Genomic DNA, 15,980 nt, shown 5'->3' with positions numbered 1-15,980 from the left:
ATCTATCTACTCTATCTATCTAGACCCTACCAAGTACCATCATGTACTCCCACACTCCCCATTCCCCGACTACTCGTGATTATTAGCTCCCTCGTACTCCCCGTACTATACAAACACACACACAGACACGCACGCGCCATCAGCTTTTACTTTCCTTCCCCATGTGATCCCCTGTCCCTTGTCCACCCTGGTCCACCCTGGTCCACCCTTGTCCATCCTTCCAAATCCCTCCACACCCTTCCTAATCCCTGCTATCCTTGCTCCTTCCTCCCCTGCTTCCCTCGTCCAACACCCACCCCAAAAAGGCCCCACCTAGTCCAATTCATCCCGACCCTCCCCCTCCCCCTCCCCCTCCCTCCCCGAGCTCCCTTCCTCCATGGAGCAACAATAAAACCCTCGTCGCGTCTCCCGCTTCTTCTTGTCTTCCTATCTCCAACCCCTTTGGCCTATTCCTAGTCGCGTGTGCGCTTCACACTCCAGGTATTCAAGATGGGTATGCATTCACCATTGCAAGAAAGGCAAGAGGAAGGAGATCGCATGCTAACTCTACCGGATTGCAGCAAGCAGGGAAATCGACCAGTCCATTGACGTCGCCGACGAGAAGGGAATCAGAACCGACTCGATCGACCGTCATGCCATTACCAACGTCTCCGAAGAGAAGATCGCCATCGACGACGACTATGAGAACAAGCCTACCGATGAGGAGAAGGCTACTCTGCGCCGTGTGCCCGGCTCCCTCCCCGTCGTCGCCTACATGATCTGCGCCGTCGAGTTCTGCGAGCGTGCCTCGTACTACGGTGTCGTGGGTCTCATCAACAACTTCGTCAACCGCCCGCTGCCCAAGGGTGGTAACGGTTGGGGCGCTCCCCCCAAGGGCACCCAGCAGACCGCTGGCGCTCTCGGCATGGGTACCGTCAAGGCCAATGCCGTCAACCAGTCGTTCAACATGTTGATCTACGCTCTTCCTCTTATCTTCGGTTACCTCGCTGATGCCCGTACTGGTCGCTTCAAGCTTATTTGCTGGGGTGTTGTTGTCTTCGGTATCTCTCACGTGCTCATGGTTGGTGCTTCTGCGAAGCCGCTCTTGGAGAGCGGAAACGCCAAGGCGCCTTACTTTATCTCGGTCTACATTCTTGCTATCGGTGGTGGTGAGTAAATTCGATTCCTGGGGATTTCTAGATTGCTTTTGCTGACAGTTTTTTTCTAGCCATGTTCAAGCCGAATGTGTCTCCCCTACTCCTCGATCAAATGCCAGACACCGTTCCCAAGGTTAAGACCCTGAAGTCGGGCGAGAGAGTCATTGTTGACCCTGAGTCCACGACTGAGAGAGTCATGCTCTGGTTTTACCTCCTCATCAACGTCGGTGGATTCGTGCAGGTCGCTACTACCTACGCTGAGAAGTACATTGGATTCTGGCTGGGCTTCCTTCTCCCGCTCATCCTCTACCTTCCTCTTCCCCTCCTCCTCTGGTACCTCAGCAAGCGCCTCGTTCTCCACCCACCGGCAGGATCTGATTTGCCCAACGTCTTCCGCGTTCTGGGTATCTGCTTCTCGCAGGGTGGATGGAAGAGAATCGGCCGCCACGGCTTCTGGGAGCCAGCCAAGCCTTCGGTCATTGCCGCCTCTGGCAAGATAATTCCAGTGCGCTGGAACGACCAGTTCGTCGAGGATGTTCGCCGCGCTTTCCAGGCCACCGGTATCTTCTGCTTCTTCCCAATCCAGTACCTTAACGACAATGGTATCGGTTCCTCGGCTAGTTTCTTGTCCACCATGTTGGTTACCAATGGTGTCCCCAACGACGTCATCAACAACTTCAACTCTCTGTCCATTATCGTCTGCGCTCCTATCCTGAACTACGGTCTCTACCCCTTCCTGCGCAAGCGCAACATCCACTTCGGCCCCATTGCCCGCATCACCACCGGTCTTGCCATGTCCTCCATGGCTGGTATCGGCTACACCGTGCTTAACTACTACGCCTACAAGATCGGCCCGTGCGGAGAGTTCGGTTCCGACAACTGCGTTGACGCCGACGGAGTCTCCCTGGTCGCCAACATCAGCATCTGGTACATGGCCATCCCCTTCGCCATCGGAGGTATCTCGGAGCTGTTCGTCAACGTCCCCGCCTACGGCATCGCCTACTCGCGCGCCCCCAAGAACATGAGGGGTCTCGTGTCGGCGCTGAACCTCTTCAACACCGCCGTCGCCTACGCCATCGGCCTCGCCTGCTCCTCCGTCATCCGCGACCCCTACCTGACCTGGGACTTCGGCGGACCAGCCATCGTCGGCTGCGTCCTCACCGTCGTCTTCTGGTTCACCTTCAAGCACATGAACGGCGAGGAGTACACCCTCTCCCAGAACGGCGATTACCACCTCACCCTCGAGGGCACCGCCAACGTCGTCAAGGAGAACTCTCAGAACAAGAGCGTCAACCAGCCCCCGGCTATTGCCGCTAACGAGGAGTTCGGTATGACCCCGAAGCAGTAGATTGGTGGATGATGTAAAGATGGGATTTTTCTTTTTTTGGATTTAGCTTTTCGCCCGTCCTACAGGCTCACTGGGTGAGGGTTGGGACTTGGGCTGTATGATAATATATAACTAACAGATAGTTGGAAAGCAAATCTATGTGCGACTCTTACTAAGAGATATAACTGTTTATTTTGTTCTTTTGGCTGTGAATAAGCTGTGTCGTGAGTGTGATGTAATCTGATAATCTCTCTGCTCGTACCTTTGCCCCAAGTCCAAAAAATAGGTCCTGGTAATTCAATTTAAGCCATTGGAACCTGTCTCATCGCTCCCACCTCCACGTTTGACCACCTTCATCCCAGCCATCTGTAGTTGCCGTATATCCGTTCCCCAGCGCAAAGCCCAACTCGTTTAGTCATCACCCACCACATCGGAGCGAACACGGCATTTGTCGGCGCCCATCGGTCCGCTCTCACATTCCCCAACACCATCCATAACCACCACCGACCTCATCCTAAATTCCTCTCCGTACCCCCCTAGCGAGGGATGCAGATACAAATTCTACCACCCGCCAAGCTTCCACACCAACCCCTACCGCAGCCTGACCCGCCGTTGACTCCCTGGGCACAGCGACGAAGCGGAAGCGTATAGCGTGTACACTATGTCGCGAATCCAAAGTCCGCTGTGTTGGCCCGGCAGATCGATGTGCGCGCTGCGAGGGGTTGGGGGTGGTGTATCGGACTGATAAGAGTTTTCGGAGGTCGAATAAACGGAGGTGAATAGTCTTAACACTTGGGAGGATTGTTTACTATGGGATGGGGTGTGCAAGGTTGAAGCACTCGAGGGACAGGTAGAGCGGTTACTAGAAGCTGCAGAGCATGGCGGAGATGCTGAATTACGGTCGCCTAGGGGGTCTACTGCCCCGACGCGGGGGAGTGTTGGGGTTGAGGAGGGGGTGCCGGTGACGCCAAGGACTGTGGGGAGGAGGGTGGTGGTGTGGGAGTGAGGGGTTGGGAGAGTTAAGGGACTGGGGACTGAGAACTGTGGAACGCCCAGAGGGTACGGCTCGGGTTATTGAGGGAGTGGAGGTTAGTCCGGGCCAGATTGATTCGTTGTTCCGACTGTAAGTTTTTTCAGCGTTGGCGTTTGTATACGTTGATTTTCTAATGTTGTAGGTATTTCGCGCGTTTCCACCCATTTCTACCGCTACTACTCGGTGTTCCACCCACTCGCTTCGCTCGTAGGTGGCGACAGCGATCTGTGCACGCGACAGCGATATGTGCATGTACACCGCCACTTTGACACATAGATGAAATAATAATATTTGTCGAAACAACAACCCTCTACGATGCCTTTGAATAGCGATCCAAGTCGAGCTGACCGTCTTATTGAGGCCCGGCAATTCTACTTGAAACAACCAGATACTTATACAATTACTTGGGTTGCCCGCAAGTTTAATGTCAACCGTGAGACACTCCGACGACACATTACTACCCCTCTCTTTCCCCGCGGGGGTCAAAACCGAGTTTTATCTCAAGAACAAGATACTGCAGTTTGTCAATTTATATATGACCAACTTAAGCGTGGGGTCCCTGCAAACCGATCAATGGTTTTACGGGCTGTTGCAGACTTGCGACCCGATCGTACGATCCCATCGCAACGGTGGTTACAACGCTTCCTTAAGGCACACCCTGAATTCCACTCGATTCATACGAAGACTTTAAATACGCATAGAAAGCAGGCACAAAAGAAAGAGGTGTTTGAGGAATTTTTCCTTACATATAACGCACTTATTACAAAACACAACATTAAGCCATATAACTTATGGAATGTTGACGAGACTGGCTACATGATTGGATGTTATAAATCTACAGCTGTTATTGTGCCGATTGGCGTAAAGCAATGGACTGTTGATAATCCTGAGAATCGGCTCTCTGTTACTGTGATTGAGGGAGTAAATGCAAGTGGTACAGCAATTGCAGAAGCCATTATCATTCCGGGGAAACTTCATATGGACTCATGGTATAATGATAACCTTGAGCCAAATGCTCTTGTTATCGTTAATGAGAGTGGGTATTCAAACGACGACATTGCAATTCAATACCTCATGCATTTTATTCAACTATCTGCAGAGCATATGGCACCAGACGACACCCGCCTCCTATTACTCGACGGCCATGACTCTCATAAACGGAGTGCTTTCTCACATTAGCAGAAGAGCATAACATTGTTATTTGCTGCCTTCCTGCTCATACTACGCATCTACTACAACCTCTTGATGTAGCAGTTTTTAAGCAGTGCAAACACTTCCATCAAAAGGCACTTGACCAAGCAGTACGTAGCTATGACTATGAGTATAAGCTACGTACGTTCCTTTCCGACCTCCCACAAATCCGACGGCAATCCTTAACTGTCCGGACAATTCAATCAGGTTGGAGAAATGCAGGACTATATCCATATAATCCTCCACTAGTAATTGATAAAATACAAGAGACCCGGAATCAAACACCAGACTATGAGGAGCTCCAGCGGACTGGCATATCAAGTGTCAACTGACAGACTTTAATACCTGCAGCTTTACACTAATTCTTCAAGGCATCTTTCCATCCACGGCAGTTCCAAAATACATATATATGATGCCAGAGCTTGGCAAGAACAGTCACGATTTCATTTTCAATAGTAGTTGGTATTCACGCAGCCCCAACCTCAAGCCGGTATGCCTCTACCCTTTCGTCAGGCGTTGCCTTTAAGGAAGCTAAAGTAGCTTGAACAGCAATGTTGATAATATGCCCAATACAGCGTACGTCTCCTGCTTTCGGTGTAAAATCCCATGGTTGTTTCAGGGTAATAGGTTGCGCCGATGCCAGTTTCTCATATTCTAATAGCATAGTTGTATTCGTAGATGCATTATCTCTTGTAACTGTCAAGATCGCAGGTGTAATACTATAATCGTCTGTTACATGTATCATCTGTTTGGCAAGGTTTTCACCAGAGTGGATTGGCTCCTGAAGGTGTATAACGTCAAGTATAGTATTTCTCATTTGCCAATTATTATTTATCCAGTGTACTGTAACTGCTGCATACTCAGAATAGTTTCGAGTGGACCAAGTATCTGTTGTTATTGCAAGTCGTCCACCGCTTATAATATGTTGTTGTAATTCTACTTAAAGCCATGCTTTATGATAGCAGAATAGACGATATAGATCCCGTCCGATCGTAGTTCTACTAACTGTCAAAACCATAGGGTTTAGATGATGAACTAATTGCAGGAATGAGTGGCTTTCCACAAGGCATAGCGGTAGGTTATTTGATACCACAAAAGAGAGTACAAGCTCTCTATATTTCGACGAGCTTGGTGCATTACTGGGTGCTTGGCGGGGCTGGAAAAAAGCAGAAGCAGAAGCAGAAGCAGACGGTGTTAACGAGCTTCTAATTGAGGAGAATAGCTTCTTGTATTCTGCATGCACAGATGGGTGCATCTTCTTAAGATGCTTCCAAAGATTACTCGTCGTCTGGCTCTTTAGTAGCTGGCATTGGTATTGGATTCTAGCAGGTATTGTATCTAATAAAGTACAGTAGAATGGCCCTTTCGAAAAGAGGATTGATGTAGAATCAGGTAATTGAACTCTTAGAGGCATATGCAGCATCGGAATAAGGGGCGGCAGCTCTAAAGCATCAGACTGATACTCAGCTGGCACTGGCGACAGAGAAGAGCCACTCATTTTCACAGTCAGGAAGTAATATGGAACGTTCAAGTGGAAGAAAGCTTCAATTACCTATTCTATTCTACGCCCAGTTACCCCTCATTGCCAAGGGCTTGGCAGTATTCAGAGTATTCAGAGTAGTACTTGGCAAGTCCCCGAGTACTCAAAAATATCACCCGAGTACAGTAGTACTCGGGGACTCACCAAGTACTACTCATGGCAAGTACTACTCGGGCAACACTGGATCTTACGGATAATGCCAAGAATAGCCAAGAGTAGCCAAGGCCACATAATAGACATAGAATTGATTCTGTAATACTGGTTCAAATACTATCGTAATGTGACAATTACAGTAAAAATGAGCGACTCAGAATTATCAGATTTGCCGTCAGATCATGAGAGCTATTCTCAAATAGAAGAGCTATAGTTACCACATCTTCCACCTCAACCTACCCCTATTCAGCCTTCAGTTGAAGCAGTTGACGTATCGATTAATCTACCTCAACATCCAAGGGTAGTACTACCACCAACATCGTCGAAGCTCTTCACAAAGGGCTTATATCATCAGGAATTACTTGATACTCGGCCTCCGACGACCATAAAAATGATATGCCTACAACCAGGCTGTGGATAACTACCGCCACAAGGACTAAAGCAATTGTCGACAGGTAATCTATGGAGGCATTATTCCTTAAAGCATCCAACAGTACCATACGCCCTTAAAAATGAGAAGAGACAAGTGCATCAAGCAGTACATCATCGTTCTTCAACCCACGCCCATCAGCTCTACTAAAGCAACCTGGTAATCCTTCAAAGTATAAGGAGTTATTACTACAGTTCATTGTGTCAAATAACCTATCAATACGCCTTGTTGAAAGCTATTCATTATGTGAATTAGTTTAATTCTTAAGCCCAACAACTATGGCAATATCAGCTCATACGCTACACGGAGAACTACAGCGTCAGTTCTCATATCACTGAGGCCAGCTACAACTTGAGCTCCATTCTCATATTAAGAGAGGAGGCCAGATATCAATAACGACAGATGCATTGTCTGCATGGAATTATACAGACTACGCTGCCATTACTGCACACTGGATCAACGATAAATGGCAACAGAAATCTAAAGTACTTGACGTTGTACATCTTCAAGAGCCTATCTATAGTGGCAAATATCTAGCTCAACAATTAGCAATTGTAACAGGAGATATGGGTATTACAGGAGCTGTCTTTACCTGTACAAGGGATAATGCCTCATCTAATACTGTTATGCTTGCGGAATATGAGCAAATAGCCAGAGACCAGGAAATTACAACACAACAGCCGTGGACATTTAGAGTCAAGGAAGGAGACGTACGATGTACAGCCCATATTATTAATATCGCTGTTCAAGATGCTCTCAAGACTTTAAAGGCAGACCCTGCTGAGCAAGCTGAAAGTGATGGTGTGAGCAAGGAGTTGCGTGGATTCCAGTAAGCTCTGAAACTAATATTGAAGTTAAGAATACTCTTGGTAAGCTACAAAGACATATCTATGTATTCAGAAATCGAAGGCAATGAAAAGATGCTCTTCAAAAGCAGACTATTGCAGCTGGTCTTAAGAAGGTACAACTATCACTTGATATGCCAGCCCTGTGGAACTCAACGGTTTCAATGGTCATTAAGCTACAGACGCCAATTACAGCGATCTGTGCTACTCAGAAAATGGATCTAAGTATGAGAGATATCGCTCTTACACCAGAGGATTGGATAACGCTCCACGCTCTTCAGAATTTCTTCTTTATATTTGTTAAGCCTTCGCAAAAGCAACAAGCAAGCTTATATCCAACACTCAACTTCGCAATTTCTCAGTATCTAAAGATGATAAAGAATCTTGAGGCTTTACAGAAGGAAGTTGGTATATCATCAATGATTTTAGCTTGTATCGCTGCTCATAAGAAGCTTAATGAGTACTATACGCTTGCTACGAATCAACAATGGAGTCATTCAGGGGTAGCTACAATTTGCGATCCACGTATGAATCTTAACGTATTTAACAGTCTTTGGCCAAGCAGTACTGGAGAAGTCAAACAGAATAGGGTTAAGCAGCAGTTCCACAATGTCTTTATTGAATATAGAGACCGCCAATACTATCTTGAAGAAGAGAAAAGGGAAGCTGAGGCTGATTTACCACAATTACCTATAGAACCTGACTCCGACGACGATTTATATATCTCTTACAGTTTTTATTCGTACAGTGAAATGAGGTGTAGGCACGAAAGGACAAAATAAATAAAAAATGACTACTAATCCACCGATCGCAAGGTCATGTATGGCAGAGCGGACGGGATGCCCAATTCTCTGCGTATTGGGAGATATATGCTACGGTGAAAACTGTAATCTAATACTGGCAAAACGCACAGAAGGCAGCTAATTATTCCCGATGATCGCCCTTCCTACTAGTTCCCGTTCCGTCCTCGTAAATGTGACAGGCCGCCTTGTCTTTCTCCCCTTCAACGAAAACGCTGATAATCCAAGCTTTGTCCACCTTATTTTATGAAGACTGATGGACTGGGTTTCCACCACGAGACCGCACTAGTGCAGATTTGATCCTCCCGAATTTCTGGAAGGTCGTGTCAGAAGACCATTTATTGATATAGAGATAGAAACTCATACCTGTTTGGCGCCCCCACCAGGAGCAAAAAACTTTTCATAGGCAGATCTGTGGGGTGCAGGGATGCTTTCGACCGGAAAGCTGAGTTTTTTGAAGAGAGCCCTTGCTGAAGTGCTGAATGGACGCATGATGATGACAACGATGATGTGGCTAATCAGAATGTTGTGTTACGACGGAACAAGAAGGCTGGCCAACTACAGGACAGGAAGGAGGGAGGTCGCATGAGACCGGCCCTGGTACCTGGAGGGGCAGCGGGGAATAGTAGTTCCGAAAGTATCACGTGACGGACTCGCAGGATGATGAGAAGAGTCCTAAGAGTCCAGGACTCCGAGGACTCGAGTGAGTTCCCAGGAGTCCACTAGGCACGTGATGGACTCGCAGGATGATGAGAAGAGTCCTAAGAGTCCAGGACTCCGAGGACTCGAGTGAGTTCCCAAGAGTCCACTAGGCACGACGCCACTATATAAGTAGATAGTATTTCCTTAGATAGGAGCTTCGTGCTCAACTCAATACAGTATTTGTTATATACTAGTAACGTGTTACTTGAAGCCTTTGTGTCTGATCCCCTGCCTCCTCTGATAAGTAAACCTTTACGCAAGAGAACCTCTGTGTCTTCTATCGTTTAGAAGTCAGCGTTACACTTTGAGCACCACTTCTACGAGGTACCGGCTTACACACAAAGCAACATGTCTGTCGTCAGTTCGAAGGGGAAAACCCCCACCACGCCAACTTCGTCTCAGAGGTCTAAGCCTGAGAACGAAGAGATGCCCGATGCACCCACCGTCAATGAACTCAAGGAAACTCTACGCGTCAAGTTGCCCGACACTTACTCCGGCAACCGAAAGGAACTTGAGGTGTTTTTGCTACAGGTCGAACTGTACCAGCACTTCAACGACGAGAAGTTTCCCACCCAGGAGAGCTATGCCCTGTGGACTGCATCCTACCTTAGGGGGGAAGCCCTGCGATGGATCGAACCATTCCTCAAGGACTATTTCAAATATGAAAGTACCAATGGAAGCATGACAACTACGCAGACTATGTTTGGCAGCTGGAATGGATTCTGTAAGGAAATCCGACGCATGTTCGGAGACATCGATGAGATTAAGACCGCAGAAGACCATCTGTTTGCACTTAAGCAGACTGGCAGCGCCCTCACATACTCCACAGAATTCCAGAGATACGGCAATCAGACAGGATGGGACGCCAGCGCACTCATCAGCCACTACCGACGTGGGCTGAAGAGCCATATACGTATGGAACTTGCCCGTTTGGAACAACAACCAACGGACATGGTAGCGCTAATCGAACATACGGTCCGAATCGACAATCGACTATACGAATTCCAGAAGGAACGTCGGACCTATGACAAGCCCAAGAAAAGTTACCCCTACCGGGGAAACGAGGGCAGACGACGGGATCAACACCCGCGAGACAACCGTTGGTCGGACCCAATGGAACTCGATGCCACGTTCAAACCTGGACGACCCCGTGACCCTAAGAAAGACAGACAATTCAAGGAACGACTCTGTTTTAACTGCGACAAGCCAGGCCACATGGCCCGAGACTGCAGACAGCCAAAGAAAGGGAACGGCGGACGCAAAGTCGGCAAACAACTCAATGCCACCTGGACAGGACAGTTGAATGCAACGTTTGTGAGCAAACAGGACTGGGGAATAAACGGCGAAAGCACCCCAGAAGACGAGAGCTCAGATGAAGGGTCGGAGGCGGAATCGTTCACCGTCTCGGAACAGGAGACCTTCGATGAACTCGCACCTACGGAACCAATGAGTCCACGGTGCAAGAACGTAGTAAGACGCATGGCAAAACACGCCCACGCGAAGATTAGGGCCGAACGAGACAAGCCCAATGGCCAGAGGAAAATCCCCATGCTTAAAGACCTCTACGGGAACCTGTTACAGGGACTTCCGTTAAAATGCAAGGTGGACGACTGCAAGGATGACCTCTGGAGATACTACGACCAACTAACGAATACCCGCAGGCTGCTTGGCACGTCCCAAGACGTAGCTAAGTTGGAAGCCCAAGAAGCGGAAGAACTGGAGAAGGATGTCGAGCATATGGCTAAACTGAAGTATATGAAAAGCGTCGAAATTTACTACCAGGACCGCAGGAGAGCCCTGAAGAAGTACGACGAGAAAGCCAGAGATATGCTCCGACGGGAAAATGCGAGACCCACTCCACGCATCGAAAGGAGAGCCATGGAGCAACTAGACACGTTCTCCACGCCTCCGAGGGAAGATAGTGCATGGGTGAGAGGACAGCGGGAACTATCAATGACAGACGCAACAGAGACTGATCATCCCTGGCACGCGTATGTCTACTGGGAGTATTGCAGCGAAGATGATTGCAAGCTCTACTGGAAAAAGAAACACCAGAATCAGTTGTTTCCCCGATCCTCGCCCAGGATACACTTCAGAGACGCAGAGCAAGTTCACGCCCTCAGGCGAAGCCAGTCTGAAGGGGACTTGCCTATCAAAAGCGAACAGGTATACAAGAAATACCCACATCTGCTAGACGAAGCAGAAGAGCGAGGGAAACGATCTCCCCAAGGACCACCATTGGAAACGGATGAATACTATCCTTCCTCGGACGAGTCAAAAAACTAGGAGTCCTCGACGGTAGGCCACCGGCGAGCGACACGAAGAGGCCTAGTACAGACCAGCTATGCGCCACGACGGGCAGCATGCAACTATATGTGGTCGCTAAGATACAACAGCAACACCTCCGAGCAATGATTGACTCAGGAGCGACGGGCAACTTTATGACAAAGAAAGTAGCAGACACGCAAGGTTTCAAGACGCAATTGAAAACCGAACCATACCCGTTAATGGTCGTAGATGGAGAGCCCATCTCGACTAATGAAGGAATGGTGACCCACGAAACGGTCCCATTGGAAATGGTCATGCTACACGGGCACAAGGAAACGATTCAGTTTGACATCGTGCACATGGACAACCATGCGTGCATCCTTGGTATGCCATGGCTCAAGAAACACAACCCCCAGATCGACTGGTGGAACGAGAAAGTTGTGATGAGCCAGTGCGCGTGTGAACAACGGACGGACACGCGACAACGGGAGAAACCCTCCCAGGGCCGGAAGGAGTTATGTGCAACCTCCGAGCTCGATGACCTAGCCCAGGCATCCTCACCGACGAGTATACCGGTGGAGTACAAGGAATACGAGCAATTATTCCAGGAAGGCCCTAAGAACGAGGCGCTTCCTAAGCACCAACCATGGGATCACGAGATACCTTTGGAGAAAGACAAGAGTCCACCGTTCGGACCAATATATCAGCTATCGGAAAAGGAGCTGAAGGTACTTAAGGAGTACATCGATGATAACCTAGCGAAAGGATTCATCAGACCATCCACATCACCAGCAGGAAGTCCGGTGCTTTTCGTACCAAAGAAAGACGGCTCCCTACGGTTATGTGTGGACTATCGAGCGTTGAACAACATCACAATCAAGGACAGGTATGCCCTGCCGTTAATCAACGAACTACACGATAGATTTCAAGGAGCAAAGATCTTCAGTAAGCTAGATCTGCGAGGAGCATACAACCTGATCCGAATCAAGGCTGGGGAAGAGTGGAAAACAGCATTCCGCACCCGCTATGGCCTATTCGAGTATCAAGTCATGCCCTTTGGGCTAACAAACGCACCCGCATCTATGCAACGACTGATGAATGATGCTTTGCACGAATACTTAGACATCTTTACCATTGTCTACTTAGACGATGTCCTGGTGTATTCAGCAACCAAGGAAGAGCATGTCAAGCATGTCAAACTTGTCCTGAAGAAACTAAAGGAGTACAGCTTACTCCTCAAACCAGAGAAGTGCGAGTTCCATAAAAACCAAGTCGAATTCTTGGGTTACATTATTGGAACGCATGGCATCAAGATGGACCAAGCAAAAGTAACGGCAGTGTTGGAATGGCCAACACCGACCACGGTCAAGGAAGTGCAAGCCTTCCTAGGCTTCGCCAACTTCTACCGAAGATTCATCTCGGGATATTCCAAGGTAGCTCAACCACTCACGGAGCTTACCAGAAAGGATCTCGAATTCAAATGGACGGACAAGGCAGAGGCTGCTTTCCAGGAACTTAAGACGAAGTTCACGGAAGCACCTATCCTTGCTACATTTGACCCTGCAAAGAAGATCATCCTCGAAACGGACTCTTCTGACTTCGCAATTGGAGCATGTCTGAATCAACCAGACGAGAACGGTAAGTTCAAACCAATCGCGTACTACTCTAGGAAACTGTCACCCGCGGAACTCAATTACGACATCCACGACAAGGAGCTACTGGCTATTGTCGTTGCCTTTGAGCAGTGGCGAGTATATCTTGAGGGATCCACCTACCCTGTGCAGGTATGGACGGATCACAAGAACCTCATATACTTCACCACGACCAAGGTTTTAAACCGCAGACAAGTCCGCTGGGCAGAAACCCTCGCAGCCTACAACTTCACGATAACCTATCGCAAGGGCTCCGAGAATGCAAGAGCAGATGCTCTCAGCAGACGGACCGACTACGCCGGCCCAAAGGAAGAAAGACCTAGAGCAATTCTGAAGAAAACAGATGCAGGAATACAGTACAACGAGTTACTAGCGACGATCTCAGTCATCGAAGATACAGAACTCGAGGAAAGACTCAAGAAAGCTTACGCAACAGACGAATGCGCCAAGCGAGTCTTGTCCAAAGTCGAAGGCGACTTCGCCATCGACGAACAAGGATTGATTCGATACAAAGGGTTAGTGTATGTCCCAAGTCAAATGAGACGCCCGCTGGTGCAAGAACAACACTCGTTACCAGCACACGGTCATCAGGGAGTAACACGAACCTTCGAACGAATCACTCGACACTACTACTTCCCAGGTATGAGGAAGCAGGTAGAGACAGTGGTAAGAGAGTGCGACATTTGCAGCAAGTCAAAATCCAATAGGCATCTGCCATACGGACAACTCAAGTCGACACCAGTACCAAAAGGAGCGTGGAAATCAATAGCTTTGGACTTCATCGTCAAGCTTCCACCCTCCAAGGACCCGTTAACAGGAATAGAATACGACTCTATCCTCGTCATCACGGAAAGACTCACGAAATATGGGAAGTTTATACCATATCTAGAAGCTAGCGACGCCGAGGCGCTCGCATATACCTTCATTCGAGTCATATTAGCCGATCATGGGATGCCAGAAGAAATCATCTCAGATAGAGACAAGCTCTTTACTTCGAAATTCTGGAAATCATTGATGGCGCTACTGGGAACAAATCATAAGCTATCAACAGCTTTTCATCCCCAGACAGACGGCCAAACAGAAAGATTAAATCAGACCCTTGAACAGTACCTGCGAAGCTATGTCAATCATCAACAGGATAACTGGGTTCAGATCTTACCCATCGCACAGTTTGCATATAACAGCGCGATGACAGAAGCAACGAAAGTCTCACCGTTCTTTGCCAATTACGGCTACCAGCCAGAAGCATATAGGCAACCAAGACCGGATGAATCACGAGCTGAACAAGCCCTGATCGTGGTGGAACAACTGAAATCGTTCCACGAACAACTTGCGACGGACATCCAATTCTTAAATGAACGATCCGCCGCATACGCAAACAAGAAGCGCAGTATGGAACCTGCCTTCAAGGAGGGGGATAAAGTATACCTACTCCGGAAACATATCAAAACGAAACGACCAAGCACAAAGTTGGACTTCAAGAAATTGGGACCATTCAAAATATTGAACAAAGTCAGCTCAGTTAATTACAGACTGCAGCTACCCAGGAACTCTAGACTACACCCGGTATTTCATGTCTCACTACTGGAACCAGCAAGAGGAAATACCCCAATTGCGACCGACACTGAACTCCAACCCGAGAATGAGATAATCGAATATGAGGTCGAAGCGATCCTAGACAAAAGGTTAGTAGGACGTCGAGAAGAGTTTTTGATAAAATGGGAAAATTACGAACCTACGGATAATTCGTGGGAACCAACAAGGAACATCAGCAAAGAACTGCTGGAGGAATATCGACGCCGCCATCCGCCAGCCATTGATCCCAAGATGCAGGGGAGTAGGCCAGTGGATCGGAGGAAGCGAGGGTCCCGGTCACAGACGAGGAGGCAGCGCTAACTGCCTGTTCCTCGACCTCAACAGCGTCACGCTTCTCAGCAGCCACACGTTCGGCCTCCTCTGCCGCATCAAGCTCGTCGAGGGTTTTCAAACCTCGTCGGAGCATATCTTTACCACGGGTTCGGATGAGGCGTTTCTGCTTCCGCAGACGAAGTAACTTCGAAAGGGTTTCTTCCTCTTCGCGATCCAGGCGATCCTCCTCCCGTTCGAGCTTCACCCAGTCGGGATGCTCAGGACCCATACAGTCACATTTTTCTTTCAAGTTGCGACGAACGCACTCAGCGCACCGCCGTGAATCATTTGGAGACGACACGCAAGTAACGTTTCGCCTCACGCAGTTCGAGCAAGAATCCATTTCGGGTAGTTCGTATCCGTGGTTCTTTATTCGACGGACAAGATCGTTGCGTTCCTGGAGTTTGCGGGCAGTGTCAGTAGGCATGTTGCATGTTGAAGGACTCGCTGAGGAGCAGCAGAGTCCCGGGGACATGGACGTACTTATAGGATTCGAGACGAATGCCCAGGGGAAGGGAGCGAGTGTTACGACGGAACAAGAAGGCTGGCCAACTACAGGACAGGAAGGAGGGAGGTCGCATGAGACCGGCCCTGGTACCTGGAGGGGCAGCGGGGAATAGTAGTTCCGAAAGTATCACGTGACGGACTCGCAGGATGATGAGAAGAGTCCTAAGAGTCCAGGACTCCGAGGACTCGAGTGAGTTCCCAGGAGTCCACTAGGCACGTGATGGACTCGCAGGATGATGAGAAGAGTCCTAAGAGTCCAGGACTCCGAGGACTCGAGTGAGTTCCCAAGAGTCCACTAGGCACGACGCCACTATATAAGTAGATAGTATTTCCTTAGATAGGAGCTTCGTGCTCAACTCAATACAGTATTTGTTATATACTAGTAACGTGTTACTTGAAGCCTTTGTGTCTGATCCCCTGCCTCCTCTGATAAGTAAACCTTTACGCAAGAGAACCTCTGTGTCTTCTATCATTTAGAAGTCAGCGTT

At 48.6% G+C, this 15,980-nt stretch overlaps 2 protein-coding genes across 2 annotated transcripts; both read left to right on the top strand.

The window, feature by feature from the left end:
• Positions 1-372: 372 nt before the first annotated feature.
• VC83_01724 (uncharacterized protein) lies at positions 373-2,641 on the top strand. The gene is made up of 3 exons (XM_024465398.1): positions 373-493; positions 561-1,148; positions 1,208-2,641. The coding sequence occupies exons 1-3, from the start codon at positions 490-492 to the stop codon at positions 2,482-2,484; spliced, it is 1,869 nt and encodes a 622-aa protein (XP_024327250.1). The 5' UTR covers positions 373-489; the 3' UTR covers positions 2,485-2,641.
• A 766-nt stretch (positions 2,642-3,407) lies between these two features.
• VC83_09597 (uncharacterized protein) lies at positions 3,408-4,795 on the top strand. Its single transcript, XM_024473010.1, has 2 exons — positions 3,408-3,586; positions 3,639-4,795. The coding sequence occupies exon 2, from the start codon at positions 3,812-3,814 to the stop codon at positions 4,673-4,675; it is 864 nt and encodes a 287-aa protein (XP_024328778.1). The 5' UTR covers positions 3,408-3,586; positions 3,639-3,811; the 3' UTR covers positions 4,676-4,795.
• Positions 4,796-15,980: the final 11,185 nt, after the last annotated feature.

This window comes from Pseudogymnoascus destructans (genome assembly GCF_001641265.1).
Source record: "Pseudogymnoascus destructans isolate 20631-21 unplaced genomic scaffold scaffold_3, whole genome shotgun sequence".
Taxonomy (NCBI): domain Eukaryota; kingdom Fungi; phylum Ascomycota; class Leotiomycetes; order Thelebolales; family Thelebolaceae; genus Pseudogymnoascus; species Pseudogymnoascus destructans.
The sequence above is the reverse complement of the archived record's forward strand: the minus strand, read 5'-3'. Positions and strand labels throughout refer to the sequence as shown.